General features: G+C 44.5%; 1 protein-coding gene across 3 annotated transcripts in view; it reads right to left on the minus strand.

Annotated features, from left to right (window-relative positions):
• Positions 1–878: 878 nt before the first annotated feature.
• Positions 879–17891, minus strand: part of smap2 (small ArfGAP2) — a 38156-nt gene continuing 21143 nt past the window's right edge. The window contains exons 2-10 of one of the 3 annotated variants that reach the window (XM_012831511.3): positions 15038–15171; positions 13454–13539; positions 12924–13002; positions 12744–12806; positions 11965–12037; positions 11390–11505; positions 6418–6613; positions 5559–5881; positions 879–5170 (exon numbers count right to left, since the gene is read on the minus strand). In XM_012831511.3, the coding sequence (XP_012686965.1) occupies positions 5036–5170; positions 5559–5881; positions 6418–6613; positions 11390–11505; positions 11965–12037; positions 12744–12806; positions 12924–13002; positions 13454–13539; positions 15038–15171 (1205 nt within the window). In that variant the 3' untranslated portion in view covers positions 879–5035. The remainder of the gene's footprint in view (positions 5171–5558; positions 5882–6417; positions 6614–11389; positions 11506–11964; positions 12038–12743; positions 12807–12923; positions 13003–13453; positions 13540–15037; positions 15172–17891) is intronic. The other 2 variants (XM_012831512.3, XM_031586516.2) reach the window with 2 other exon arrangements.

Genomic DNA, 17891 nt, shown 5'->3' on the forward strand with positions numbered 1-17891 from the left:
GGTGTCTGTGCGAGTGTCCAATTTGTCAAAAAAGTTGGTAGATGGACCTATGTTAAGATGATCTCTTGAAAAGAAACCCTTTAAAAGTAACACTATGGAGTTTCTGGAGCCGCCAGCTAGGGGGCTACTTTCTGCTGGACTATTCAGTAACTGATTTGCTGTCTTGCTTTGTCTTGTGTTGCACTTGCTTCATGTTTGACTGTGTTAGGAAAGTTGTTGACTTGCTAGTTTGTCATAAACAAAGAAAGCCAATTTCAACAGGTTTCGCTAAGTTTAGCCGCTAGCAAGACATCTCATTAGCGATTTTAGCAAGCTTGTTATAAAACGCTTGGACATTGATGCTAGGGTTAGGACTAAGGGTAGGGTAAGTGCTCTCGCGTCAGCTTCTTTGTTATTGTGATAGCTATGTTGGCTAGCTTGCCAACAACTTTCCTAACAGTACAAACATCAAGCAAGTGCAACACAAGACAAAGCAAGACAGCAAATAAGTTACTGAATAGTCCAGCAGAAAGTAGCCCCCTAGCTCGCGGCTCCAGAAACTCCATAGTGTTACTTTAATACTGAGCATACATGAGCTTTTTAACTTTTAGGGTTAAATGTTTAGGCACCCCTCACTGGGATGATGCATGGTTAGATGCATGGAGTATGGTTGACACACTGCATAGCTTACAAAGGGTTAAATAGTCAAATTATTAAAAATGTATCAGCCACTTTTATCCAACACTACGCAGTCTTTTATCAGTAAGGGGGTCCCAGTGTATTGACCCCATATTTACTTGTTCTGATGTGCTCTGTAACTCGCACTATGCCAATATGAAATTATATTTTGATACATTTGATTAAAGCATCATAATCAAATAAAAACAACCCACAAGCTGTAATTTGAATATATTTTCCTTTTATGTCACGTATATAGCAAGCCAGGCCTTTAATGATGCATTACATATTTATTATTCTAAAAATGATTTTAAAAAGGAAGATATAGTTGAAGAAATTATTTTATGTATTGCAACTATACTCCACAAATTATACATCAAGGTGAGGCATCATTTATACATAGGAAAAATGCAAAAAGATTAAAATAACCCATGAACAGATATTGAGATTATTAATAAAAAGTTACATTCCTTGAGAGAGTGCTGATATTTCACAGAAGAGAAGCAAAAGGCCCCAGCATCTGCAGGGACTATGAAAAAACCTTATCAGACGTTGTAGCACCTTTACACCAACAGGGGGCGATGTTGATCCAAACAATTATACGTCACAGATCTCTGACGCATGGATTTTTTTCTGAGGAAGTTCCTGCCTTCTTTAGTAGTTACTAGAAGTACTTATTCCAGCAACACTACTGCATACCATGCAATAATATCGCATACAATACCAATTTAAAGTAGCCTAACTTAGCAATCAGAATCGGTCTTTCGCTATAGTCAGTCTCTAACTTCCTGTTCCCATGGCATGACTACAGAGTTGTCTCCCAAGCATGGAAGGTTATTTGATAAGAAATGGGACTCCTGTAGGGACTCACTGCGACAGACATGTTCATCTCCTTGACCTGACAACTGATTCAGTTTACTGACACCATTAAATACGAGCTACTAAACTGAATCAGATGTTAGGTAAAGAAAGTAATCTAATCTGCACAATGTTCTGGGCCCCCACTATCCAATCGGAGAAGCACTGCTCTAGACTAAATATGTGTTGTTGATGCGTTACCCTCGCCTAGTCTGAGAGTCGTATAGTATAGAGACTCATTGCTTGTGTGCGTCCTCACAGCGTTTGCAGGACAGTTACATTGCCATGAGTGAGCCCTGCGACACCGCCATGCTGCTACTCACAGTATTGCTCTGTCTGAGTCAAAACCACAGCTTGCCTGGCCTCCTGCTTTTTCACTGAAGTGCACGCTAGCCTAGCCAGAAGCACAAACATCACACAACTGCCTATGATTCATCTCACACACACACACACTCTCTCTCTGCCAACTCCAAAGCCCTACAAAATGATGTGGCGTTACTGCGTGTATTGCAAGCTTTGAAGTGTATTGCCTCTACCTCTTCTGCTCCATTAGGACATGCTGGCATACACTGGCTTCAGCAAAGTCAGTGTAAGTCATCACAGGACCCCGGGACTAACAGGCGCAGCTCCTAGGCCTGGTTCAGACTGCTACCCCAAATCCAAATGGTATCCAGACTGATTTTTGAAAGTCTGGACAGCAAAATCACATTTGGAGGCGTTTCGAAATGCGATTCCAATCGGATTTCTACAGCTGCGTCGCAATCCGGCCGCTCAAATCAGATTTCAAAGTGTATTTTGCATCACTTGTAACGGGACACAACAACGACACCAAATCCAGAGTGCCGGAATTCATGCTGTTATTAGCAGAGCGCCAAATCATTCACATTGATTGATAGCGACGCCTTTCCCACAGCCACCCATGTTGGTGATGTCAGAAAAATCTGATCTGATCACCTTCAAGACAGTCGTCTCAAAAGATCCGATTTGAGAAACAAATCTGATTTCCCCCTGCAGTCTGAACACAGCGCTAGTTGCCCCCCTACAGGGATGACAGAGGTTCCAGGGACCAGGGTCACACTATGGGTTTGGATCAGTAAAGTGCTCCCAGTTTCACACAAAGGCTTTGACTTCTCATGAAATAAAATAAAACTAAATTACCGACACATCAGCTTCATGCAGTTTGTAATGATAATAATAATAATAATACATTTTTCAGATGGGTGATACAGTTGGGGCTTCCGCTTGGTGAATGACACAAGGTTATGGCTTTTATGATGGTGGGATGCCTTTGTTAGATGATGTCCTCTACTGCATGTCTTATAGAACATTCTTTAAATAGAAAATAAGAACACCCACAGCGCAAGAGAAAACAAACATGTCAAAAGCAAAACAATCGCCGTGCATCGGAGGGACAAACAAACAGTGCAAGGACATTTAAGGAATGGTGTTGGCTGTGCGCATGTAAGCAATAGTAGCCTATTCACGTGTGTGTGTGTGTGTGTGTGTGTGTGTGTGTGGGCATGTAGTTCTACACCAAGGCTCTGGCTATTGTGGTTACAGGTTACCCTCTTGCAAGCACCTCTGGTTACCACCAGAGGGGGCTGTAGAGGGTCTTTCTATCTCTTGGTGGAAGCTGCTCTGTTGAAGGTGAGGTCACTGCTAAGGCCAGCTCGCCTAGTTCGCCTTGCTGGGGGGATGACAATCAGTGTGTAGTCCTCAGCAGACGACGGGACGGCGAGAGGCCAGTTGGAGCGGTGGGGGTCCGACATTCAAAGTCACTTTGAGAGAGGCTCATTCACGCGCCAGCCGGCTGGGATGGAGAAAAGGAACCAGAGCATCACGTTACGTCGAGTCAGGGAAACATTGCTTTCCTCGCGGTGGTAAGAATAATAACGATAATGGCACCCAGTCCTTGTTTTGCCGTGGCCTGACTGGCACACGTGAATGCTGGGAATGTCTCCATGGCGACACAGGAAGCAACCGTACCCTTTAAAAGAGCGTCGAAGAATAACAGGACACACAGACGTGCCCCGCGCCCTAGACGAGACGGACGTTGTCCAAGCACAACACGCTCAGGAACACAAACATGCAGTGTGCACACAAAGATAAGAGGACGCGATATCTATTTCTCCCTCACACACACACACACACACACACACACACACACACACACACACACACACACACACACACACACACACACACACACACACACACACACACACACACACAGAAGAGGACAGGACAGACTGAGGACACTGAAGATTCAGACACATTCATTAAGTCTCAATCAGGAAAAAAACAGCGCATGTGGTCTTTTTTTCTCTTGAGCAGACCCAGATGCTGGACAGCTGGTTCTCAGTACAGGTAAAAACATTCTCTGGTCAGCCAGCATACAGAAAACCCCTTCATGCAACATCGGTAATGAGAAGACTTCATCTCGACCAACTCCCCTGATACAGACACAATAACATTCATGCCGAAACTGTAGAACAGACACATTTGCTGTCACTGTGATAGAAGAAATAGCATTGTGAACAATAAAATAAAATGACTTTGCATTAATTTTCGTACAAATGTCTACCGATACCCCATTGACTGCAAATTCTTTTCAGTCGGTCCTTAACAGGTTTTTTCCATTTGTAACATCATTCCTCTCTTTGTGTGGTAGTCCTCCACAGATTCTATTTTTGTATGCAAAATTCTATAGCTACGGCAATTCTTTGGTTCCAATTCTTAAATCATTCTTGTCTTAAGTGAGCTATTCAAGTGCCAGTGAATTTGACCAAGTACCACTAAGTCCTTCCAAAACTCATGACTGCTTCAAAAGGTGACTCCTGAGTTTGGTGAAGGTGTATTAGTTCCACAACACTGCATCGATCATGACACAGACTCACTCACTCAGTCACAAACACACACACACCTGTCACAGCTTTACCCTGTTTTAACACACAAAACACTCATGTTCATCGCCTGTGCCTACCATTGACGGTAAAGTGAGGTCCACAGGCTTCAGAGGCCTGCAGTCAAATCCAACAGAAACCACAGAGGTTTGAGAGATCCTGGTGACAACCAGAAACAAACTCATTGAGAGGACTAACTCAGGTTGCTGACAATAAAAGAAAAAGAAGAAAAAAACCCCCGACATAACACAGGTCTACACAGGAAGTGAACGAAAAGTCACATTAGGATAGTGAAAGAACTGCAGTGATTGGTCCACGCTGAAGTGAGGCTGGCATGAGGAAGCGTGATATGACCCCCAATCCACCAGGTGGCGCTGTGATTGATCACATTCCCGAGTATGTCTTCATTTAACCTCTGACATTTCAGCTGTGTTCACTGGTTATGACGTAACAAAAATTCCAAAGGCAGAAATGAGCATGATGGCGTGTGTATATTTGTGTGTGTATGTGCAAGTGTGTGAGACGTCTTTTCTGTGGCTCCCTCCCTCCCCCCTCCCAATGGTCCAGGCCCCCTGCTTACGAGCCACTGTCCAATCCCGTGCCTGCGCCCCATGACATCACTTCCACACGTGCGAGCCCAACATGTGACTGGAAGTAGGCGTGGTGGCCGCCGCTGCTCCGCCCATGGGCTGCCCGTATCCCATCATGCTGTTGGTGCCGTAGAAGTTCACGCCGGCCATGTGCTGAGTCATCTGTAGACACACACACACACACACACACACACACACACACACACCGCAAATCAGAAGGAGAGGAAAGGGCAAGCTTTGCATCTAACAATAATAACTTCTTATGAGCTAAAGATGGAAGCTTACACAGCCCATAATGTTATCTGACACTCAAAAATCAATGTTTGAGACAAGCAGACATTTTGACAATTTAGCTGAACAATTTCAAGTGTGTGTGTGTGTGTGTGTGGATGTGTGAGAGAGAGAGAGAGAGAGAGATAGAGTGAGAAACAGAATGTGTAATTGGAAGCATTTTCTCAGCCATTGTAATACCTGACTAACTAAAATAGCCAAAACAGGGGAGAAAGAAAGGAGAAGAGGAGAGAGAAAGGAGAGACGAGGCAAGACCCACTAGAGACGAGGTGTCCCTGCTGACCTGGGCGATGTTCCACTGCAGCTGCTGGGCCTGCTGCGCTCCGTAGGGCTGCTGAGGCGGCACGGCCGCCACCCCTCCCATCATGCCCCCCTGCACACCCGCCATGTACGGGTTGGGCACCTGGGCGCCCATGCCCGCCTGGTGGGGCATCACGCCAGGCTGCGCCACCATGCCCATCTGGGGGGCAATCATGGCGCCCATCATCCCCCCCTGGGCTGCCATGGCCTGGTACTGCCCGTAGCCAGGTGCCGCTGCGCCTGCGGAGTAGCCCATCTGGGCAGGGTTGAGGTAGATGCCAGCTGTGGAGACACAACAGGTGGCAGTTATCTAACACAAATCGGACTCTTATGTGGTGAATATGTACAGCTGGATGCCTTCGTTTATGATTGTGTACTACTGCCACACCTACATGCATCGGACTGGATGCAACCACATGAATAAATACCAAATGACAACGTGATGACATGTAGATTTATACACATACTGCAAGCAATAGAAGAAATCCTGGGCTTTAGCATTGTTACAGAATAACACACCATCTTTATCTGATCTGAAATGCAATACACCCAGTTCATTCTACAAGCATGCAAACACTGGGAAGGATACCAGCAAAGCTGTAGAATAGCATTACATAAATTGTAAGTAACCTGATGAGACTATGTCTAAAATTGGAGCTAGGAATGTGCCAGCATACACAGACACACATACACAGACACACATACACACACAAAGAGGCTGGTTCATTTGACTCCTAAATCCAGCCTGAGAATTTTCACTGAGAGTCCAGAGTGCCCTGGAACATCCCCCCCCAGATGCCAGAGAAACCCTGCCTCACCGTGGGCGGCGGCCATGTTGGTTTGGGGCATGGAGGAAGTGGCGTAGAGCGAGAGGATGGAGTCCTTGGACATCTTCTTGCTGCTGCTGGTGTTGCTGCTGCTCTCCTCAGACTTGCCCGGCGGGTCCAGGAACAGGCTGAGGTTCTCGGGCACGGAAGCGGCCACGCGCCCACTGGGCATGGTGCCCGAGGCATGCTGGGAGGAGAAACACAAATATTAATCATATGCACCGATAATGAAGTCATCTGATTTGTATGTGTTCATTTCTGCTTGTGTGTGTGTGGGACAGGTGGCATACTGGAGGTGTCAGTAAGTATATGTGTGTGTGTGTATTTGTATGGGGTATGGATGTGTGTGAGAATGCATAGGCGGAGATCCCGGGGGGGACGTGTCCCACCCTACCATAAAGTTGTCCCCCCCAACAATCATTGACATTTATTTATTTATTTTTTTTTAAATAAAAATACGACAACACAAGCGGTGCTAATTATAGACGTAAAACAATGTGTTTTTTAAGTGTTGAAAAATCATGTTCCCCCTATTCCTCAAAGTGGTTTGGTTCACATGCTGTTTCCAACGGGCAGGGCTACCGGCAGCTCCGTGTTTCAGTTAATCAGCCCAGTAGCCTACACGGTCAGATTGTTTCCTACTCTGTCCCCTGTCGCTGCCGCTATGATACACGATATGTAAAGAGATTTACCTCATTCTCGAACGCAGTAAGAACATGTAAAGAAGAATTTTTTTTCGAAACTCCATTTACGAAGTTCCAATCGATATGCACAAGTATACATAAGCTTATTAATGGATTGGCATGACAACGTGAACGTTTGCAGATAACACACGCATGCCGGTAATTAACACAGTTAAGATAGCTAGCTAGACAGTCTAGGACACTGTCCTGTCAGGGGCAGGTTCATGCTAGTTAATAAACGTCTACATCTCAGTGCCTCTCCAGATTTGTTAAATTATCTGAAGTTAAATGAATGTCATCTTTTTCTGCGGTCCATGAACTATGCTGGTATTGTAATATGGAGTGACAGTGGCGCAGGAGGTAGAGAGGTCTTATTATAATCTAAAGGTTGCTAGTTCGATTCCCTGTCGAGCTGTTTTATAACTTATTTTGAGCATCAAGTTCTCTTGAACTACGGATATTATTTGTCTGTGAATAGATATTTCGTGTTAGTACATTTAATGCTGTTTAGATAATTCTAAAATGACTTCGAATTTCTGTTTGTAAATGTGATAAGAGAATTCGGTATTTAGCAGTTTATGCTAGCTCTCGTGAAAGCAATTTTTTCATGTCCCCCCCCGGAATTACACTCTGAAATTTGACCATGTATTGTCCCCCCCTACAATGAAATGGGATCTCCGCCCCTGTGTGAGTGTGAGTGTGTGTGTGTGTGTGTGTGTGTGTGTGTGGGGTTGCACAGATGAGTCATGCACTCAAGAAGTTACATTAATCAAAAAAACATTGAGCACTTTTCAAAACATTGGGCCTCATTCTCAAACGCATTTCTTCTGAACTCCACTTCCGGTTGATTTAGGAACAAATTTGGCATTTATGAAAGTTCTCTCATCTGGGATTTGTTCTGAACTTCAGAAGACTTTCAGAACGCGAAATAGCAGTCATAAATCGGCCAGAGTTTTCTCAAATGCGATTCCTCAAAAAACCCACAAGATGCCCCACTGGGCCGCTCCGTGTTAGAAGTGTTAAGGGCTGAATTTGTGAGAAATGGTTGGTGATTGCGTTCACATCAACTCCTCACATCCTCGGATTTAAATAATTATAATAAATATGAGAATATTTGTATCATTAACAATTCGGTAGATTCCGACAGCACACGTCACTACGGTTGTGTGCCCTTATAAGGAGCTGGCGGGGCGTTTATGTACAGTACCAGTCAAAAGTTTGGACACACCTTCCCATTCAATTGAATGGGAAATTGTGTCCAAACTTCTGACTGGTACTGTATGCAAATCCAGGTGCACGAGACCGCACTTTCAATTTAAGAAACCTCTTCCGGGGGAGCACAGCTCAGAAGACTTCTGCTGCGTAAGACATTTTTGTTAGGCGTTCCTGAATCTGGCGGAGATGTTTTTCTTACGTTGGTTTTCCGAAGTCCGTAAGAAACATTTCAGAAGAAACTTCAGAAAATGTTCAAGAACGAGGCCCATTGAGCGTAGTTTTATAGTTCAGTGTTGTATTCCGTCAGTTTAGTATTCCAGACAGAGCCCATGGTAAACAACAGGTACGGACGGTGAATGAGCCAGAAACAAGGTGACCCGTCAGAGATCCTCGGCATTGTAAATGAAACATGGAAAGGTTTCGTAGACGTACACTACCGTTCAAAAGTTTGGGGTCACCCAGATAATTTTGTGTTTTCCATGAAAACTCACACTTTTATTTATCAAATGAGTTGCAAAATGAATAGAAAATATAGTCAAGACATTGACAATGTTAGAAATAATGATTTTTATTTGAAATTTTAATTTTGTTCTTCAAACTTTGCTTTCGTCAAAGAATGCTCAATTTGCAGCAATTACAGCATTGCAGACCTTTGGCATTCTAGTTGTTAATTTGTTGAGGTAATCTGTAGAAATTTCACCCCACACTTCCTGAAGCACCTCTCACAAATTGGATTGGCTTGATGGGCACTTCTTCCGTACCATACGGTCAAGCTGCTCCCACAACAGCTCAATGGGGTTGAGATCTGGTGACTGCGCTGGCCACTCTATTACAGACAGCATACCAGCTGCCTGCTTCTTCCCTAAATATTTCTTGCATAATTTGGAGATGTGCTTTGGGTCATTGTCCTGTTGTAGGAGGAAATTGGCTCCAATCAAGCGCTGTACACAGGGTATGGCATGGCGTTGCAAAATGGAGTGATAGCCTTCCTTATTTAAAATCCCTTTTACCTTGTACAAATCTCCCACTTCACCAGCACCAAAGCAGCCCCAGACCATCACATTACCTCCACCATGCTTGACAGATGGCGTCAGGCACTCTTCCAGCATCTTTTCACCTATTCTGCGTCTCACAAATGTTCTTCTGTGTGATACAAACACCTCAAACTTTGATTCGTCTGTCCATAACACTTTTTTCAAATCTTTCTCTGTCCAATGTCTGTGTTCTTTCGCCCATATCAATCTTTTCTTTTTATTGGCAGTCTCAGATATGGCTTTTTCTTTGCCACTCATCAGTCCAGCATCCCAGAGTCGCCTCTTCACTGTAGACGTTGACACTGGCGTTTTGCAGGTACCATTTCAAGAAGCTGCCAGTTGAGGACCTGTGAGGCGTCTATTTCTCAAACTAGAGACTCTAATATACTTGTCTTCTTACTGAGTTGTGCACCAGGGCCTCCCACTTCTCTTTCTACTCTGGTTAGAGCCCATTTGTGCTGTTCTCTGAAGGGAGTAGTACACACAGTTGTAGGAAATGTTCAGTTTCTTCGCCATTTTTCGCATGGAATAGCCTTCCTTTCTAAGAACAAGAATAGACTGGCGAGTTTCACATGAAAGTTCTCTTTTTCTTGCCATTTTGAGAGTATAATCGAACCCACAAATGTGATGCTCCAGATACTCAACTAGCTCAAAGGAAGGCCAGTTTTATAGCTTCTCTCACCAGCAAAACAGTTTTCAGCTGTGCTAACATAATTGCACAAGGGTTTTCAAGGGTTTTCTAATCATCCAGTAGTCTTCTAAGGCGATTAGCAAACACAATGTACCATTAGAACACTGGAGTGATAGTTGCTGGAAATGGGCCTCTATACACCTATGTAGATATTTCATTAAAAAAACAGACGTTTCCACCTAGAATAGTCATTTACCACATTAACAATGTATAGAGTGTATTTCTGATTCATTTAATGTTATCTTCATTGAAAAAAACATTGCTTTTCTTTGAAAAATAAGGACATTTCTAAGTGACCCCAAACTTTTGAACGGTAGTATATGTTTGGAGAAGATGGAATAGAAAGCAGCTATGAGTAGCAATGTCAAAAAGTTGTAGAGCAGCAGCCTATTTGTTATAGTTTGCCAGGCCTAATTCACCGGTCCTCTCTCAAAATAGGTAGTTTTTCATTCCCAACTGGTGTGATGAAAAAAACATGCAACTTGTGAGGTGTGGATGGATTCCTCAAGGATGGCTCTAACAGAGCCATTCATAGCCTACTATAGACTACTACGCATACACAGCTTCACAGATTTATGCTGTCAATTTGTCGTTATTGATAGATGCAAGCAAAGATGACTAATTTCATATCATTACTGATGAGGAGCAGGCTTCACAGAATTACCACAAACCAGAGTCGCTGTATCTGAACACCATAGGAACCCTGGGTAATGAACCCAATTTGGTAACTTTCTATCTTGGGCTACCGCAGACTGTTGGTTAATAATAATGGTGAAATGTCGCTGGCATCATCAATACCTCACCATTGCGTAAGGTAATACCAAGTGCTATGTTCATGTCATTCATTTGATGCTTTAGTCTATGTTCAGAGATGCACTATGCATTCTATTATTTATGCCACCCGCAGGCAGTGACCCCCACCCCCGCTCCCACCCACGTGTAATTGAGAACTCTAGTTTTTCAGGTAAGGGCTACTCCAGTTGTAACATTATGTTTTTGTGCAACCCCTAGTGTGTGTGTGTATGTATGTATGTATGGTTTGGGTATGGGTATACAAAACATAGGGTATGGCTCGGTATGTGAGTGTGTTTGAGAGAGAGAGAGTGAGAGACAGAGAGAGACAGACAGACAGACAGACAGACAGACAGACAGACAGACAGACAGACAGACAGACAGACAGACAGACAGACAGACAGACAGACAGATAGATAGATAGATAGATAGATAGATAGATAGATAGATAGATAGATAGATAGATAGATAGATAGATAGATAGATAGATAGATAGATAGATAGATAGATAGATAGATAGATAGATAGAGCAGTATATGAGTGCGTACCGTGCTTCTGTTTGCGCTGGAGCTGGTGGCGGGTAGAGAACTGAACAGGTCGAGGGCAGGGGTCACAACAGGACTCGGTCTTCCATTGGCTAATGTTGCTCTGGGTGCTGGGGCGTCTGGGACAAACACAAAAACATCAGAACAGGTGCGATGCAGTGTGTGGATGAGTAGGTGTTTAGGAGCGTGTGTGTGTGTGTATGTATGTATGTATGTATGTATGTATGTATGTATGTATGTATGTATGTGTGTGTGTGGATGAGTAGGTGTTTAGGAGCGTGTGTGTGTGTATGTATGTATGTATGTATGTATGTATGTATGTATGTGTGTGGATGAGTAGGTGTTTAGGCGCACATGTGTGTGTGTGTGTGTGTGGATGTGTCTGTGGATGAGGAGTTGTTCAGGCGTGTGTGTGTGAGAGTAAGTAAGAGTGAGTGAGTGACTATGTAAATGCTATGTAAGGGACAGTAGTTGTTGCTGAAATGTGTTTGTGTGTGTGTGTGTGTGTGTGTGTGGGTGAATTGTGTTTGCCTGTGAGTAAATGATTGTTTGGTATCTGAGAGCGTGTGCTCAGTCACCTAGCCCTAGCAGGTCATTGACAGACTGGGACTGTTTGGGGATTGGCCGTGGCTGCTGTGAATCATCCTTCTTCTGCAACACAAATACACAAACACACACCAAATGGATCGACACAGCCAGTTCAAATTGTACCGAAACACAGCTTGACTACCGCTCAGAGAGGGAAAAAAATACTCAAGCCTCAGAATTAGTGCTGGGGCTCAGGAAATATTCTGAAATTTGTCATCAATAAAACTGGCTTATAGTCTTACAAGCAGTGAAAAGAAGGATTAAAGTCTTAGGGAGGGTGAGTGTGTGTGTGTGTTAGAGAGAGAAAGCGAGCAAGTGAGAGGGAGACAGTGTGTACGTGTGTGTGTGTGTGTGTGTGTGTGTGTGTGTGTGTGTGTGTGTGTGTGTGTGTGTGTTTTTTGTGAGGGTATGGGGGAGAAAAAGAGAGCGAGCGAGTGTGTGCATGCGTGTGTGTCAAAAAAAAGCATCTCTAAAAAGAAGCAGCTAATGAAATCTAAGTCTGCATAGTCCTTCAGGCCTGAATCGGGTTTTATACACCAGAGGTATTTTGGCAGACAGGTGCCTTTATGGCCTTCATGGCATCCAAAATCAACCAAAGATATAACAGCTGTGCTGGGAAACACACACAGCAAGACCCACCTCTGCCTTTTCACAGGCACATCCATCCATCCATCTATCTATCTATCTATCCATCCATCTATCTATCTATCCACCCATCCATCTATCTATCTATCTATCTATCTCTCAAAAAACACATGCACATGCATACCAGCTTCATCTTCTCAAATACCACTGGTGGCTCTTTTGTGATCACGTTGCTGTTTTTCTCCTTCTGGAAACCAAAAGAAAAAGAAGACAATGACCCCTGTAACACCACACTCACACACACACACACACACACACACACGTCAGACAAAGGGCCCAGTATGGCCTTCTCATGTTCGCTCACCCTGAAGGATTGGATGTCTATGCACTTGTCTATGTACTTCTTCTTCTCATACTTGTCCCGGATGAACATCTCCGCTGTTCTGGAGAACATTGGTCAAGGGTGTTTGCGCACAGACAAACAGGGCGTCAGGATGTCAACACACAAGCCAAAAGTGCGGTGTTTGTTGAACATGTGAAGCCCTTGAAGGTAAACAAACATGATCTTTGACTATTCATACACAGAGGGAAGCAGGGGGGTTATCATAAGATCTTACCTCGGACTTCAAACACACACATGCACTCTATCACAAACACACATAAACAAGCCAGAAGACTGACACAGCTATACGCACTTCTATATTTAGACATACAGGCAATTCACACACACACACACACACACACACACACACACACACACACACACACACACACACACACACACACACACACACACACACACACACACACACACACACACACACACACACACACACACACACACACACACACACACACACACACACACTCAATCAATCAATCAAAAGAGGATACTGATCTGTTTCTGGCCGATGGAAGCACTCTGGTAAGAAGGCCTCGTAGAGTCGTCTGGCTTTACCGTTGCCCATCTCCTGGACCGACTAAACAGGAACAACAATCAGCCAATCAGCAGCCGTTCACAATACACCAAGGACAAAGCTACCTCATGCACACAGTTAAAAGAGCCAGCTTAACATACAGTGCAGTCTGTGGGGAAGTGAGGAGATCTTTAGACAGCTTAACACACCAGAGATGGTTCCTGCTGCAGAATTAGAATGAGGGAGGAAAGGAGAAGGAGACCGAGACCGAGAAAGAAAGAGATAGAGAACAAAATAAATAGTGAGAGAGAGGAGAGGGCAAGTCTGTGTCTGAGAGGTGCAGTCTGTGGGGAAGTGAGGAGAACTTTTCACAGAAGTGGTGTGTCAGACTTATTAACAGAGTCTAAAATGCCTGGTGAAATGGTGCCTGAAGTCATTTTGTATCAGGTGATGTGTTACAGCTGCCTTGAAGCCTGACCTGCAATTACCTGCAGAGCGTAAAAAAATAAATCAAGCTGCCCCTTGCCCTCTCCTCTCTCTCACTATTTATTTTGTTCTCTATCACTTTCTTTCTCGGTCTCCTTCTCCTTTCCTCCCTCATTCTAATTCTGCAGCAGGAACTTTAAGTAAGCAAACTTAATTTTATGTAGAATCCTTTTTTTTAAACTCAATATTAAATTTGAATGCTTTATAACTCAATTACAATGCTTTATAATGGCAACTCAATAGAAATAATAATGTGTTCTGAGACTCCCCGTGTTGCTACAGTCTAAGACTGAGAATGATAAATGACTGAAAATGACTTGACTACAATAATCGTTATTACACAAACGCAAAGTTCAGTGTTTGCAGCAGACATACCTCCAGGTGTTTAAAGGAAATTAAATCTGCAATTTGGGGATTCTATTTCCGAAAACTATTTGGATTATGAATAATGCTTTAAGCCTTAAGCGGTCTTTCAAATCTACGGTCTGGTTTTATAACCAGATAAAAAATCCAAATTGCCTATACACATAGCGGCCAATAAAGCTAGCAGAAGAATTCTGCACCTCAAAGCTGAAGGAGAGTTCACCACGAGGGCATAGCATGATGTATTTGCACTCAAATGCCAACCATCACCACACTTTGGCCTCTCTTCGATGTCTGAGGCGACAGGTATGGATGTGTCCCCATTGATGGAGATAATTGACTAATTACTTATTCATATAAACACTTCATATCCTGGATACAGTCCTACTGTCCTGTTTTAGATACTGATTACACGGCCATGGAGAGCTACCACAGCATACATAAGCATAATCTTATTACATGGTGCATCTTTTTCTGTGATAGCCACCAGAATGTAAGGCTCGCAACCAAAATAACTGCCAAGTAGGGATATTTCCTGGTCAGTGGATATAGTTTAGCTGAAGTTTTATTTCACTGAGAGCTCAAAGTTCAGAGTGCTTTTTCCCTAAAAACAATTTTTTTTGTGATGGGTATCAGACAGTTAAGTCAGCGAACATAAGTACTCTGTAAGGGTATCACTCGTAGCAGCCTTAACCCCTTAGTGACCTCTGACCTGGATCTGCTCCTGGGTCCACTGGTCCAGGTTGACCGACTTGACCCGGGAGATGTGCACCCCCAGGTTCCGGTGGATTCCTGCACAGCGGATACAGATGAAGATTCCCAGATTCCAGGAAGCCCATCTTGGACCTAAGAGAGAGCGAGAGCGAGAGCGAGAGCGAGAGAGAGAGAGAGAGAGAGAGAAATAATAAAGGGGAAGATGAAGATAAAGAAGAAAGAGTGGGAGAAAGGGAATAAAAAGAAAGATTTAGATAATTTGAAAGACAAACAGACAGAAAGTCATCTCTCAATAATTACTTTATTCAGCAGTGACTGACCCATAAGCTGAGTCACACTCCATTTGATGTTTGTGTGTGTGTGAGTGTGTGTGTGTGGGGTCATCATACTCCACCCCCCACACCATCCTACATCACTCACAGCAGAGACAGACGAGGAAGCTCTGAGCATTAGCACAGATAACATAGAGAGAGAGAATAATCAAGACTATGAAGACAAGAGTGGAGGACACAGGGTCAGGCACAAAGACAGATAATGAGGAAGAGTGTGACGAGAGAGACAGAGAACCAAGAGAGAAAAGCAGAGAGAGAGAGACAGACAAGTTTTCACAGCCTAAAGGAAGAACGCTACCCTTTTTCCACTGCTGCTACACAGACACCGGAGGACCTCACTGCAGAGGGTGACTAATCCAGCAGTCATCACCTCTCGACGTCTCTCCTGAGTGCATGCCTCCACATCCTCCAGCAGGTACCAGCACATTGCTGCCCACCCCACTCCACATGCACGGCGCCAGGAAAGACAGGCCTCTGAGGATGGCCCTCCAGCTAACGAGAGCCACAGAGAGGCCACGCATTTAATGTGCTAGAGTTGGACTAGTGTGCATGTGTGTGTGTGTGTGTGTGTGTGTGTGTGTGTTTATGTTTTCAATACTGAGGATGCAACAGCAGCCCCAGGGAAGAATACATTCCAAATTATGTAACAGGTCTCTTTAGAGGCAGTAGGGAGCTTCAAAGAGAATACAGGAGTTACACCCGCTCTCTCTCGCAGAGTTTGCTGGAGTGCATCTCTCCTTCTTCAAATGCAGTTCCACCTTCAGACAGCAGGAGGTAGCATTGAATGCAGTCTGCCTCTGCACCAGTGGACCCGTCAGCCTCTCTATTGTCGACACTCGATTGGTCTCATGGTGCGGTGATGTCACAATGGATCGCCGTGGAGACGCCTGTATGCAAACGAGGACTGGCCCTCCCCCTGTGGCACAGACAGAGGAGGGCTGCTGACCCTGTTGTTGACACACAAAGCACCTCTTGTGGGGCCAGCTGTGTGCACCCTGTGACTTTGCTTTTGTGGTCCAAGAGCTTCCTCCCTCTCCGAAAATCACAACCGCAGACACACACACACACACACACACACACACACACACACACACACACACACACACACACACACACACACACAGACAGACAGAGGTAATGTTGGTCAAGCCAGGCAAAAACACACACACACACACACACACACACACACACACACACACACACACAGCAAGGTCAAGGAAGTCTGGTTTGTTAATTGAGCCTTCAGTCTAAACACACTTAGCGCGATCAGAACAACAGGGGGTCTCGTGTCATTTCCAATGGAACGTGGCACATCTTAGATAACTCGGGTGGCACTAGTTGAACAGAAACCGAGTCAGACCCTGAAAAGCCTGTTCGGCTGTGTGGCTGGGAGAGAGAGTCTTATCGCATGCCAGCAGTGTGCTCAGTCATTAACACGGGATCAGGATCAAACTGCATGTGTGGGGAAGGGCTGGGAGCCAGAGGAGAAGGATATCCCCTCAGGGAAGTGTGTGTGTGTGTGTGTGTGTGTGTGTGTGTGTGTGTGTGTGTGTGTGTGTGTGTGTGTGTGTGTGTGTGGGAGCGAAAAGAGGTTGGAGTGTGAGGGGTAAGTGTGTGTATGCTGGCACATCAGACAAAAAACTGGAGGCACAGGACAGGACAACAAACAGATGGTCAATCTGCTCTTGTCCTTCTCGGCCAGCCATCAATCCTCCCTCTCTCTCATGGCTATGGGTAAGCAGCTTGAGGGGGAATTATGGGAGGCTTTTGGCTAGCGGTAGGTGTGTGTGTGTGTGTGTGTGTGTGTGTGTGTGTGTGTTGTCATGTGCAGTGGTAGGTATCCCTACTGAGAAGACTGTCTATACGTGGCCCTAACTGCTGTAGTAATGATGCACTCACCAATGCATACATCCCTCTCCCTTCGCTTTCCACACACAGCCCAAGATCGTACTCATTCTTCTCCATCTCTGGTCCAATGAGCTCAGCGCCCTCCTTGCACTGGAACCATTTCCTCCCCACTGCTCCCGTCCTCCTCCACAGCTGTGTGTGCTCAGCAGAGCCACCAAAGTGTCACTTTCCCACAAACTGCTTACTTGACAACATAGAGGTCAAGAGGGAGAAGGATAGCCTGTTTCCACTGCATGCTCAGGAATGGTAGCCAGTTTCCACTGCACTTTCAAGGGCAGATTTACATAGGAAAACATCAATTTTAGCTATTGAAATTCAGGCCTTGGTATGTCCAGAGGGATGTTATCTTTACTATCTATTTATCTTATTAGCATAAGGCTACTGGTTCTATTTGTATAAATGAACAAACAAACATGGCGGTATATAAGCCCTGGTCTCAAACAGAATTGTGTGTGTGTATTCTCTATACTCAACCCATGACTGTTTCAAATCTACTTGAACAATTAGTTGTCCAGGACAGCAAACACAAAGGGAGTGTGAGGCAGTTTTATTTTGGGAAACCAAGGCGAAAAAAGAAAAAAGATCTTTCAAAAGGAGCCTGCGTGTCTGCAG

This window comes from Clupea harengus, chromosome 19 (assembly GCF_900700415.2).
Source record: "Clupea harengus chromosome 19, Ch_v2.0.2, whole genome shotgun sequence".
NCBI lineage: Eukaryota > Metazoa > Chordata > Actinopteri > Clupeiformes > Clupeidae > Clupea > Clupea harengus.